Source organism: Furipterus horrens, unplaced genomic scaffold, assembly GCF_987537825.1.
Source record: "Furipterus horrens unplaced genomic scaffold, mFurHor1.1.pri manual_scaffold_7, whole genome shotgun sequence".
NCBI classification, from domain to species: domain Eukaryota; kingdom Metazoa; phylum Chordata; class Mammalia; order Chiroptera; family Furipteridae; genus Furipterus; species Furipterus horrens.
Window position 1 is genome coordinate 92373636 of NW_028327177.1, and position 13766 is coordinate 92387401.

General features: G+C 52.7%; 1 protein-coding gene across 1 annotated transcript in view; it reads left to right on the forward strand.

Moving 5' to 3' along the window:
• FAM3D (FAM3 metabolism regulating signaling molecule D) overlaps positions 1-13766 on the forward strand; it is a 33753-nt gene that overhangs the window by 7052 nt on the left and 12935 nt on the right. The window contains exons 2-5 of the mRNA XM_090282943.1: positions 4217-4267; positions 6087-6194; positions 9509-9532; positions 13048-13165. Of these exons, the coding sequence (XP_090139069.1) occupies positions 4255-4267; positions 6087-6194; positions 9509-9532; positions 13048-13165 (263 nt within the window). The 5' untranslated portion in view covers positions 4217-4254. The remainder of the gene's footprint in view (positions 1-4216; positions 4268-6086; positions 6195-9508; positions 9533-13047; positions 13166-13766) is intronic.

The following is a 13766-nucleotide window of genomic DNA, read 5'->3' on the forward strand; positions in this document are numbered from 1 at the left end:
ACCGATTTTATGTTGCTTTGAGCTGGTTTCCTCAGAGGTAAACCCTAAGGAAAAGGTACAAGGGAGAGCAGTTTATTTGGGAAGTGACCCCAGATGGCACTGGCAGGGGATAAGGGAAGTATGACAGGGAAGGGCAGGACCTGATAAAGGGGGTGGTAGCCACGAAGCAACTGGGCGACTGAGGCCAGTTCCTCTGCGAGACTCTGGATGACAGCACAGGCCTCACCTCAGATCTGCCCCTGTGCTGGTCTGCTAGGGCTTCCAAACCGAGGGCCGCAGACTGGATGGCCTAAGACACAGAAACGAATTGTCTCATGGTTCTGGAGGCCGGAGGCCTGAGGTCACGGAATCATGGAGCCGTGCTCCCTCTGAAGGTGCTGGGGAAGGGGGCTCTCGGTTCCACGGCTGGTGGCAGTAACTCCATTCTTCCCACGGTGTCCTCTGTGTGTGTCTCTGTGTCCAAACTTCCCCCTTCTCCAAGCTCCATATCTGGGTCAAGTTCACAGCTCCTTAGAAATGACTGGTAAGCAGAGCAGGTTGAACCTGTGGCTGATGCCCAGGTCAGGGAAGACGCAGAGCCTGTTCACAGAGCTCAGTTTCCATCTCACCTGTGACTCAGGGCCAGTCTGACTGACTGTTGGCTGAACCTGGATCCTCACAATGAGCTACGGAACAGCTTCAGAGTTTTGTCTTTCCCACAGCAAAGGCATGCTGGGTAAGGACCTAGGACAAGAAAGTGTTGCCCAAGGGAAGGAGGCAGGGAAGGGCAGTCCAAGTGGAGAGAAGACCATATGCCAAGCTGTAGAAACAGTAACCCTCTACTCATCCATGTTGATTCTGTTTAGAGGGCTCCGAGAAACAGTAAGAAGCTGAGGTCCCAGCTCCTGTAGGCCCATTAAGAAATGTCGCACACAGTCAGGCAGAGAAATACCATGGTAGCATTTTGGTTCTGCAGAAAGAACATCCGCTTGGGAACCCTGCCATGTAGGTGCACTAGCAGGAAGCAGCAGGTGGCGGTGGCTGCCAGTGGGGAGGGGCGGGGTAGATGCCAGCTGGCCAGCAAACTCCTTCTAGACTGGTGGCCTCCCTGCCCCATACCCCTTTTAGGACAAGTAAATAGCATCGCCCCATTTTTTTTCTCTTTTTCTAGCATCACCCTAATTTTACAGAAAAGGAAGCCAAGGCCCGGAGAGGTGTGTCCCAAAACACACAACTAGTAAGTGGCAAACTCAGGTCAGTCTGATTGCATGTCCATCCTCTTTCCCAACATCACAGGCCTTTTACTGCCTGATTCTTTTAGGACCAAAGCCACACGTACCGCCCCCACTGCTCAGCCCCTGCTTTTGCACCTTCTGGTGGGACTTGTGTACAACAGCAGGTTGTGTGTTGTAATGGCTGAGAAAGGTACTCTAGCAGCCCCGACTTACAGATGTCAAGTTTAGCATCATCAGGAGAAAAGAGCTTCTCTTCCCAGTTTCCATAAATCCATCCAAGGAAAAACTCTGATTGGCCTTGCTTGGGTCACATGCTCCTTCCTGAACCAATCACAGGGAAAACAAAATGCTTTGATTGGTTGGCTCCTTAGGACAGGGTGGGGGTACCATGATGAATGTCCCCCAATCCAGAGCCACAGGTAAGTGTTTAACCTTGATTTGAATGGTCAGGGAAGACTTCCCAGAAGAAGTGACTTCTACACTGAGACCTGAAGGATGAGTAGGAGTGTCCCAGACAAAGAGGCAGAACAGTGTTCAGACAGAGAGCCTAGCAATGCAAAGGCCCAGGATGCTCAAAGGGTGTCTCACTCACATCAGTATCTCCCAAACCTAGTGCACAGCCTGCCTTCCCATGAGCACTCAGAGAATGCTTCAGGAATGCAATCCATAATCGGCTGTGTGGCCTTAGACAAGTCATTTGCCCTCTCTGAAGTTCAGCTTCCTCCACTAGCTGATGGCTTAATCATCCTAACCTTCCAGGAATATGCAAGAATCTAATTAATTCAGTCCCCAAATACTCAAGTACTTCCTCAATGCTCAACTTGCACTGGGCCTGCAAGAGACAAAGCTTGCCTGCCAAGGGACAAACAAAGGGCTTATACAGTTGGCCAGGTTTGAGAAGAGGTCCAGGGGAGGGGCAGGATAAAGAGGGAGGCTCAAGGACAGTGAGGGCAGACAATGGGCTCTCCAGTCAGGGAGACTCCCCACTCCCCACCCTCTCACCCAATCTACCAGTGATCACACACTACTCTGGAGCCACCAGATCTGTACCTGAGCCCACCAAGCAAACATGCAGGCAGGGCAGTAGGACATCTCTCCCTGTGCCCTTGCCCCAGAACTTCCTAACCTGCATAGCAGGTTGTGACAATCTCAGCAAGAACAAGGAGGAAAGAAACTTTTGTGTTTGGGCAGCTGAAGGGTGAATTCTTGCCCCACCCTGCCTGCATGCCTGTTCCAGGTCCCTTTCTCCCTCCCTCCCCAGCCCCAGCAGGCCAGCCCTGGGCTCCAAGTCCAGAACATCCACGGGCTGGCAGGGTGAGCCATCTGGGGACTCGGGAGAGCAGAGAGCCCCACAACTGTTGAGTGGGTTGTCAGGAACTTGGCCCGGAGGGATGTCAGGCTGAGAGAGCCCTCGCTGCCCCATCCCACCCCTGCCCCTGCTCTGAAACCAAAGTCCCTGCTTGGCATGGGTGTGATTGCAAGAGGCTAGCCCCCTGCCCAGGTATGTGCTCCCACCCTCTGTTTCCTCCTCCCATGTCTCTGCCATCTCCCACTCCCCCTTGTCCTCGTCTTTGTCTCGCTGATCTCTGTGCACTCCCCCTGGGAGTACCCATGTCTGTTCATTCGCCTGTCTATCCTCTTCTCCCTTCTGGGTGACCCTGTCCCTGTCCTTCCATCCAGTCTTCCCCCAGCTGTCCTAAATCCTCCATGTCGGGGGCACCCCGCAGAATGTGCTTCCAGCCTCACCCAGGGGCCTGGGCTCCTGGACTGTAGGTCACACCCAAGAACATTCAAGAGCATAATATCTTTTTATATCTGGAAAAAGAAAAGGTTGGTCATTTGAATTTCAGGAAGTTAAATCCTACAAAATCTCTGTGAGTGGACCAGGCAACAGCTGCTCAGCCTTTGCACCCAGAGGAGCGGGGCCAGGGCAGCTGGGAGGATGCTGTAACCCTCCAGCAGACATGGATTTGCATTTGCTGTTACTGTTGCTTCAATCACAGAGCCAGCCCAGCTGCCTCAGTACCCAGGCCCTGGCTCATATCTGGATCCTTGGCGGTTGGGATTTGGACACATGTCTGTTGAGATAGATTTTTAGGCTAAAGAAGATTCTGTATGGGGAGGGGACAGGCTGGGTGGTGGGAGCAAATCACTGCCATCAGAGACCCAGCAGAGACCCTCCAGCTGGCTGTGGAGTGCCTGAGCCCTGGGCCAGTTCCCCTGTATCTCCAGAGTCCTGCTGAGGGGTTTCAAAGCTGCCAAATCACAGGTAACTGCCCAGCCTTTGGGGGTTGGCACAAAGGAGAGGTAGGCCCAAGGATGACCCTATCCCTGCCCAGGATTCAACCAGGGAGGAAAGTTCGATATCAACTCTCCTCCGAGACAAAAAGCACTGGCAGTGGGACCCTGTAGGGACTGGGCAGCCAGAGACCTGCACCCAAATTCTGACTCTGACCCTTGCAAGCTGAATAACCCTGAGCTTAACCATGGTGGGTCTTAGCTTACTCACCCCTCAAATGCAGGGTTGTGAGGATTAAAGGAGATAATGCCTATACAGCACCCAGCACAAACTCACCTATAGTATGCAGGTCCTGATTGCTCTTCATTTTGCTACCTCAGCAAAGATCTCTTGAGTTCTGCTCCCTGGTGGTTTCAATGGGGCTAACTAGCTCAATGTCTCTCGGCTGACTGGTGGATGGATGAGCAGATGCACAAATGAATGGGTGGATGGATGGATGCATGTATGCATGGATAAATCAATTCTCCAAGAGACAGTGGCTAGCAAACTGCACCTGCCTCTGTAAAAGATATGTTGAATATAAAACTCCAGGGGCAAAAGTGAAGGAGAGGTGAGAACTGCTCCCCTGTTCTTCTGGCAGATGGTGAGGAACCGAACTGAAGGGATCATGACCTCAGTTAGAAGTACCCATTCCTAATCTTCAGTCTTGTTCACTTTCAAACCCCACGTACTGGTTTCCAATTCAATTTTCTTCTCTCCACAGGCTAACCCTGACCCCAAGTCACTGCTCGCCTGAACAGGATGAGAATATCAGGTAGGACCAGGAATGAGGGTTCTAAGGCCCAAAGTTGAGGTCCGAAATTGGTTTGGGAATCATTTTTCTGTCAGCAGAGTTCACCTGTCTTGGACTTGGAGGTCATTTGGTTGTATCTTCCTCAAATGGTCAGGCCGGAATTCCAGGAGGAAACCAATCCACGGTTAGCCTAGAGGAGTGGAAGAGGCGACTTTCTGCCTCTAGGCTGAAAGGCTGGAGAAACTTTGGCAAAGTGACCCCACTCAGCTGGGACCATGGGGGTTCCTTATTGTGGAAACACCTGACCCTGGTTGAAAATCAGGGACAAAATATTCACTTCAAGGTAGGCTCTTGTAGAATCCTCATATCAGAGGGCTGGGCATGAGGAGAAGCCTCTGCCTTTTAGTGTACACCTTCGTGCTGTACATCCCTTGTACATAGAGAGAAACTGAGGCACCAAATAGGAGATGAACATACAGTAGTTCATTGACATTCCCAAACAGCTGTCAGGGGGTTAAGAACACAAGTTTCAAAGTCAGCTTACCACCCTGGGTTCAAATCCCACCTCTGTCACTTACTAGCCAAGTCACCACCTCTCTGAGCCTCAGTTTCCTCATCTGTAAAATGGGAATGATCAGTAGAATCCAGCCCTGAGGGTTGCTGTGAGGATGAACTGCAATAATGTATGTAAAAGCTGTTGGCACGGTGCCTGGTACAAAATGAATGCTGTGGAATGTGATCCCCAATTGGATTTGTGGGTGCCTATGCCACACTGTGTCCTAGACGATGAGGGACCCCCACACAAACCTGAGCTCCACCCCATAGGATCCAGGGGGCCTTCTTGCCCATCCCAGGTAGCTTGAGGCCACAGAGCTGAATTCAGCACTAATGAGAAGGGCGATGCTGAGAGGGAGGACAGGTGAAGAGTAAGTAGGGAAGTTGCCTGATGGTTCGATTGGATTCAGGAGGCAGCAGCAGGCACCAGAGTCCCTAGGCGGGGAGGTGTGTTGGAGTCCACCTCCCGCCCTCATGGAAGAGTGAGGAAAGGCACCGGGAGCTCAGGGTGGTCCGTCCCATGCGTGGGGTTGCTCTCTAATGATGGCTGGGGGGGGCAGGGGGCAGGCAGCAATCTATCTGTGAGGCAGGGAGGGCCACTGCACAAGGCCAGTGTATATTCTTATCAAGAGCTTCATGTGGTTATTTTTCGTGGCTCTCAGGGGGAGTCAATAGAAAATGTGAGGACCAACCCCACTCCCCAAGCCACCTTGGAGGCTGCCTACCAGTGACGACTATCACATTTCTCCCCATAAGCCATGGGCTCAGTGGCAAGGGTGTTACCACGTCCACTCTGCAACTGAGAGACTCCATCTAAGAGGGGCCAAGCTCCTGTCCAAGGTCACACAGCAGTGGGTGGCTGCCTCAAGCACCAGACACAGCCTTCCTGCCTTCTGTTGCTCACTCCCAGGGCTGCCTACAGCAGAGCCTGCCTCCTGCCCACCTGCTGCAGGTTCCCAGGCCTCACCCCTAGAGATTCTCTCCCTGGGGGGCTCCAGGATGGTACATTTCTAACTTTCTCTCCTGCTGGTCCCACTGGGAGAATGTGGTCACGTCATCTTGCAGCAGGATCTCACCATTGTATCATCGCATGGTTCACACTGGTCTCACCTTGTGGGCCTGTGGACTGGTCCACAGTGCAGGTGTGGTGTGGACCTACAACATGGGGTCTTGTGACGTGGTTTTACTGTGGGGATCCAGCAAGGACTCACATGTGGTCACACTACATGGCCTTGTGATGTGGCCAGGCGCTGTGGTCTCATGCCGGTGTCTCCTTACTCTGCAGTACTGCTTCGTTTCCTGGCCCTCACCTTTGTCCTGATCACCTCGTGGATCATTATCCGCAGCTATAACAGCTTCAGCCTGAAAACCATCCGTCTGCCCCGCTGGCTGGGTGAGTGCAGCTCACTGCTGGGGGCGGGGCCTGTGGATCAGGGCTAAGGGCCAAGGATCCATTTTTCCCTCCATCTCCGGTGACCCCAGAGACACTGACAGGGTGTGGGCTTGCTTTTGGGACCCCAGCCATGGGGGGGTGGAAGGAGAGAGAAGATGTCCCAGGCTGTCAAAAACCTGGAGCCCATGGGGAACAGGGAAGTGTCCCAAGTCCCTGGCCAAAGTATATGCCTACATCAAAGGCTAGTTTGGAAACGTGACCTAAGAAGGAAGGACAGAAGGAGGATGAAAATAAAGGGAGAAGGGAAAGGCAAAACTTGTCTGTGCCCTGAGTGGCTTCCACCTGCACTTGCTGTTCCCTCTGCCTGGGACCCTCTTCAGGCAGATCTCCCTATGGCCAGCTCCTGTCAGCCTTCAGGTGTCTGCTCAAATGTTGCCCCCTCAGAGATGTCTTCCCTGACCACTCTAGCTCCAGCCACATCCCCTCCTCCTTCTACCTGAGCTTCTCTCATGTCAGCCTGTTTCCTTTAAAGCATGATCATCAATGACATTTATTTATTTGTTTACTGGATTGTTTTCTATCTCCACCCTCTGGAATGTGAATTTCCTGAAGGCAAGGATTTTATCTTGTGTATATCTATCTCTCTAGCACTCCATGCAGAGCTGATCTTAAAAAAGAAAAAAAAAAAAAACCAACATTTGATAAGTGAAAGAAAAGTGGATGGATAGATGGGTGATGGGTGGATGGATGAATGAGTGATGAATGGATGGGTGAACAGATGGATGGACGATGGACAGGTGACAGATGCCAGCTGCTTTACATGCATAGTCTCATTTAATCTGTACAAATGCCCTGTGGGGTGATCCACGGTGTGGTTGTGGAGTGGACTCATGCATGACCTCATGTTGTGGCTTTATGTGTGATTTGAGAAAACAGAAGCTGACTAAGGGAAATTAAGAAATTCACCCAAATTCCCCTTGTAGATGTCAGAATAAGAATGGGAACCCAAGATTCACAGATCCAAATCTTATCAAAGAAAGGAGAGAAAGGGAAGGAATTTACATCTCTGACTGTCCTCCTCAAAGACCAGGAACCACCTCCGATGACACAGTCAAACATAATAACCTCTAGTGGCCCAGGTAGCCTCACAGCAGTGGAAAGCCAGTCGCTCTGTTTTTAATACAAATTCCCCACAGCGGAGTTTCAGACATTCCTTACCTCATCCGCTTGTCAACCATGGTTCATACCCAGGTTGGGGTGATTCACACAGATGTAAAATGGCCCCCATGTCCCAGGCCCAGGGCGTGGCTATAATGGACCTGAGATTGACTGGCTGTGCTGATGGCCTTTGAGGAGATGGGCCCAGGTCAGTGATAGAAGCTCAGAGCAGGAGTGGAGATCAGGGGTGTCCTCTAGAGGAGAGAGCCCCAGGCAGAGGTGGGAGAGGGGGCAGTGTTCGAAAGGGGACCCCACAAATTATTTCCCTCTTAGAACTCAACTACCTGACATGTCAACACCTCCAAACAAAATCATCAAGCGCCTAGTCTACGTTAGGTCCCAGACCCTGAAATAAGGAACACGTGGCCCCAGTTGCCGGGGAGACAAACAGACTTGATTACAGAATATACAAAAACAAGAGTGTGTTAACAGGATCCAGAGCCTCGAGAAATGCTTACAGTGGCAGGAAATGTACCCAGTGGGAAAAGTGACAGTCAAAACCCATTAGTGTCCAGGCACAGGAAGAGGTGACTTTCATTTACTGCAGAAGTTCCTAACCTTGTTGCACAGACACCCACTTTGTAGTTTATATGTTAATATAGAAGCACATATATTACTATAGTACAAATTTATTTTAAAAATTTTACTATATATTGATATTTAGTTGGTTCTCTTTCCAATCCAATCTATTTTATTTATGATATAATAACTTGCAACCTGTTACAGTAGGAAGTACTAAGTGTCTCAAGAAATTGGGAATATATTTATTCATTGGCTTTCCCCAATCACCACAGGGGTCAAGAGCACAGAAACCAGGAGACGGAGAACTCCTGACTTACCTGGCAGATTAGGCAGGGTTCCTTCAGCTGGGAGTGACAAACCCAACTCTAACTGGTTTAAACACAATGGGTGCCCTCTGTCATATAATTGGGAAGGCCAAGGATATTGGGCTCCAGGTGTGGCTAGATCTAGGGGCCGCCACAAAGCCAGCAAATGTCCCTGAGTTCTGCTTGTTGATACTAAACCTCATTCCATGGGCATCTTTCTCTCTAAGCAAGTGTGCTGGCTACCACCTGTCCAGATACTCATCTTCAACTGAGCTGAAATTCACACCTCTCTCTCCCCGAGGGCTACATTTCACTCCCGGGAAGGGCTGTCTCCACAGGAATGTACTATTAGGACTGGTCCAGCCTGGGTCCCATCCTAGTCCTGAAGTCTTGGAGACAGGTAGTAGGGACACTCAGGATGAACAGCCCCCCTGATGACCAAATAGAAAGTGTTTCAGTGTGGAGGTGCCCCCAAAAAGGAGAGTTCCCACCCCAGAAGTTCTGTGGCCACTGGGGCCCTGTCCTCTAGGACTCACTGCCAGTGTAGTGGGAGGCCTAACACAGAACCACAGAAACAAGCAGGATACAGTGTGAATAAGGTATCAGGAGGTGAGCATGGGTCCTAAGGCCCAGTGCAGGCAGTCAGTGCTGGGGGACGTCAGGAAAGCAACACTGACATGGCTGACCAACACTGGGGCTGGGCACCGGGCGCTGGGCCGGGCCCTAACAGCTGGCCCTCACTGGGTCTTCTCCGTGCCTGCGAGGGGGTATATGACGGCCCTGCTGTGCAGTCAGGAGAGCTCACACCCATCCCACAGCCAGGATTAGGGCTCAGACTCCAGGGGGTCTCACAACAGAGCCTTGCTTCTTTTTAATGATAGTCACATGTCTGTGTGTTCATGTGTTCATGAGTGCACACATATGTTCTGTGTACATGTACATGCCTTGTGTGCATGTGTGCTTGTGTGGGGGGTGCTGTGCCTGCATTTGCATGTGTGTGCACATGTGTGTGCCTGTGTATGTGCTCGTGTGTGTGTGTGTGTCTGTCTGTCTGAAGGGATGTCAGTGGCAAGTGAGGAAAGACTCTGGATGAGATGGGACTTCTAGCTCATTTTGATACCCACTGTGAGAGGAGGGCTCTGCTCAGCCAGGCAACACCACTCAGAGTTCCCTTCTTCCTGCTTCCCAGCCCCCAGCCCCCAACCTCCACCCTGTAGCTAGGGCCCAAAGCACTTCTTCTCTAACCAGATTCTTCCGTCTTCTCTCCAGCAGGTTCACTCCCCAAGGAGAGCCGTAAGTATCTCCTCAGTACTCTCTTTGCCTTAGAGTGTGATGACCCAGGGTCTCTAGCCCCAGCCTCGCAGGTCCCAGAAAAACCTCCTTTTCCAGAACCTGTCCGGCTCTCTTCTCCCATAGTCCAACGTGTCTTCTGAAGCCCGAGCCCTGTGGCAGGGATGGCTCCTTCCCAGCCACTCACACTGATAGGAGCAGCTCAGCTGTCCCTGTTCCCAGTCCCCCCCACCTTGCAGCCTAGACTGTGGTCCTCTCTCTGACTACCCCCATCCAGCTGGGAGCCCTGAAGATGGAGGCTGTGCTTATTACCACCAATGCAATGACCCCAAGCTTGGTTCATGGTCCCTGCCTGCTTCCAAGTACCATCCAGCACCATATCAGGCACCACAGGCATTCCCAGGGGCAAACAGAAGGGAGTGCTGATTGTCTGTTGGGGTAGAAGTGCCAGTTGTGCCCAGAGAGATGGGGCAAATTGTTCTAGGCTACAGGAGAGCCACCCCTTCCAATGGGATGGGGTCAGGAAGGCATCAGAGAGAAGGTGACTCTTCAGCTGTGCCTTGTGGAGGTGGGAACGGCCCAGAGGTAGGAATGCTGGGGCTTCAGTGGAGACCTTGGCTGCAGAGTCGGGAGTGTGAGGAGTGGAGAGTGGAGAGAGCACAGGGGGGGCAGACACGCTGACACCTCAAATGCTGGACACTGCAGACGTCTGGACAGCAGAGGTGCAGAGGACGTGGAAGGGAGGACAGCCATGGTAACAATGATCGAGTGCCAAATGCATGCCAGACAGTGTATCCAGAACTTTACAGACATCTCATGAAATCCTCACCACAGGCCCATGTAGGTGCTGCAATTATTTATCCCCATTTCATAGATGAGGAAACTGAGGCTCAGAGAGGTGAACCCTCTTGGCCAAGGCAACGGAGCTGTAAGTTGCATAGTGGGAGTCAGCCTCCCCATATAGTCCAAAGTCCACCCTCTCAGCACCTCCTTACAAGGCAACACCACCAGGTCCCCCTCTCTCACCCCGACACGTTGGTGGCTGAGGAGGGAAGCAGCTCCAGGAAGGCGACACACCTGATTGAGAGGCTGGGAGGCCCAGAGGCCCAGGGCACTGTGGGATCACAGAGAGCAACGGCCGCAAGACTGGATACAAACCACACACCCTACACCCCAGCCCCACCTCCCTGAGGCCTCCTCAGTCATCTTCTGAAGTGCACACGGAGTCATAGCATCTTGGTGCTGAACACTCAGATGTCATCTGCTGGGAAGATGGCAGAGGCACACGCTGCCTCCCGCCTCGCCTGCTCCCGCAGTAGACGTCATCAGTCAGTCCCAGCACTCTTCCCTCCAAATCCACAAAGAGCCTCCAATAGTAATCCTTTGACATTAAGAGGAAGCCTGTTTCACAGCTCTCTAAACCAACTTCTTCATTGTACAGTTGGCAAAGGTAAAGGGAGAGATTTCTGGCAAGTCACACCGCCAGTTGCTGAAGAGCAGCCCAACCTTGCTGATGTGCCCCCTCTAGTGCTCAGTGTCGTGTCCTGAGCAGCAGCACTAGGAGCTCCCACAGGGGTGGGGCAGCTGGTGGGGCAGCCCCTAAGCCCAAACCCAGAGAGCAAATCCCCTGCCTCCCAGTGGCTGGGACCCCTGGGCACCGTCCTCTTCATCCCTCAGCTTGGCTGTGAAGGCTGGATGGTCAGAAAATCAATTCTGGGAAAGCCTGCTTAAGTCAACCTGTTGACATCAGGTTTACCAGACTTAGCTGCAGTTGATTAGGCTCTGCGCAAACTCTCAGGTGGTTCCTGGGGCCTAGGAAAACCCCTCCAGCATAGGTGAGACCCGCTGGTCTCAACAGCAAACTGGCCTCTCTGTGATGGGGCAGGTAGTCAGAGGTAGGGCTGCAAGGCTCTTAAAAGAACCCCGTCCCCAGCTATGTCCTCAGCCAGTCCTGCTGGCAGGGGCTGGGCCCCTCTGTGGAGGGTCCTTGTCCCCGTCTCCAGCCTTCTCCCTCCTGAGCCAGAGGCTTGGACACCCACTCTCTCCTGAACAGCCCCTCAGGGGTCTCTCCTCCCAGCCCTCACTCTGGCGATCATGTCCCAGTTGAGCTCTGGTTACACCCCTCAGGTGGGCATGCTGAAACTCAGGGTGAGGGGACAAACAGCCTAGGACAGGCATTCCACTCAGATCACCAGGTCTGCAAACTCAGCCAAGGGGACCAAAACCCAGCAGGGCAACCTGGCCTGGGCTGCATTCGCTCCTAGGAAGGGACACCTTTTCCTAGTCAGAGGTGGATGGGCTTGCCAAGCCTGGCACCAGTGGGCTGTGTCCCCTCAGAGGGGCCCTTCTTCCTGACTCACACAGAGACTTTCCACAAACTGACAAGGGCACTGGAGAGCTATTCATCCCGAGCACATCCTCCCTCCCGGCCTTGGGCTGTGTGTGGTCATCCAATGAACATTTACTGAGTGCTCACTCTGTGCCAGGCACAGGAGCTACTGAAATGACTTCACAAGATAATAAGTCGAAAGAATTTGCCCCCCGTGCCTAGCACACAGCAAGCCCTGGGCCTCTGCCAGCTTCTCCAAGGAAGCCTGTGGGTTTGCCCCGAGCACACACCACCGCAGCAGGGGCTGGAGGGGAGAGGCGCTGCCCAGGCGCCGCTTTCCCTTGGCAGGTGAATTTTCTCTAATGCCATGTTTACCAGTCCTCCCTCGTGTTACCGTCACAGCTTCAGCTGGTGTTAAAAACGCCCATTAGTATAAATTAGAACCTGCCAGGCTGAGGGCGAAAGCTGACAGCCCAGCTCACAGAAAGCCTGCCGAAGGCTGAGTGGCTCCACAGCTGTGTGTGGGGTCCCACCCACGCGTCCCGCCTTTCATGGGCCTCCCGGTCGGCCCTGTGAGGGCCATGTGGAGAGGACGCAGGTCTTAACAGAGGTGCCACACAGTGAGCCCTCAGTGGGTTCCAAGGACTGTGCTGGGCACTGAGTGGGAGGCCCAGCACTGCTACCTGTTCCCTGTGGTACCTTAGAGTCCAGCCCAGAGCAGGTGCTCAATAAGCGAGTGATGACTAGGTGACGATAAGAAGAATAGTCAGTAGTAACCTGTGCTCACTTCTTCCTCACAAGAACCCTGTGGGGAGCCACCACAGTTACCCCATTTCACAGACAAGGAGGTTGAGGTGCAAGGAGGTTAAAGGCTTGCCCAAGGGTGAGAGACGCACCCCCCCACCACCACCACCATGCTAGGCCCCCAGGAGGTGCTCAGCAGGGGCCTCTCTGGAGGAGAGGGAGCTCAAAGGCTGCAGTGGCCCCACAGAAATGTTCTCAAGAGAATCTCTTCTTCTCGGTGACTGTTATTACCACCACTCATTACTCCACATGCACTTACTAAGGGCCTGCGCTGAGCCAGGCACTGTGCCGGGGCTGGGGCTGCGACAGGAAGCCCAAAAACGAATTCAGGGCGGGGGGTCCAATGTACAACTGCTGCCACCAGGGCTGTCTGTTCCCTCCCCAGGGCCCGTGAAGACCAAGTGTAACCTCAGCAAGCCCTGCCCAAACAACGCCTTTGCATTTAAAATCCTTAGTGGGGCTGCCAACGTCGTGGGCCCCTCCATATGCTTCGAAGGCCACATGTAAGTACCAGAGGGATTCCTGTATTTTGTATGTTTTATTTCAGCCATTCATTTGTTCATTAACTCAGAGGCTTCAAGCGCAGGTGCTGAGACCAGCCTGGACCTTCCACATGCTTCCTTTCATTCTAGGTGGTTGAGTCACAAGTAACGATAACGCTAATGCTTTCCATGTCTGCCAGCACCTGGCTAAGTGCTTACAGCATCATCTCATTCAATTCCCCAGCACTCCCAGGGTGTGACCACCTTAATCCCCTTTGTAAAGTTGAGGATGTTTCGGCTCAGGCAGACTCGCCCAGCTAACTAATGGTAGAGTCAGGATTTGAACTCAGGTCTGTATGGCAGCCAAGCTCTGGGCTTCCTACGAAGGGGGATGCTTATGGGGAGTGGTCAAGATCAAGATCCAGGCACCAAAGTCTGAACCCAGGAGGCACCAGAACTTGCAGATGCAAGAGAAAGACCCAGGTAGTAAAGGCCATGGGACAGCAAGTTCATCCTACAGAAGTAGCCGGAGACGGGGGTTTTCATCAGGATTCTGAACCTAACTCCAAATCGCTTAGGCAAAGCAAGGAACTCAGTGGTCCTATGTGCCTAAAAGGCCAGA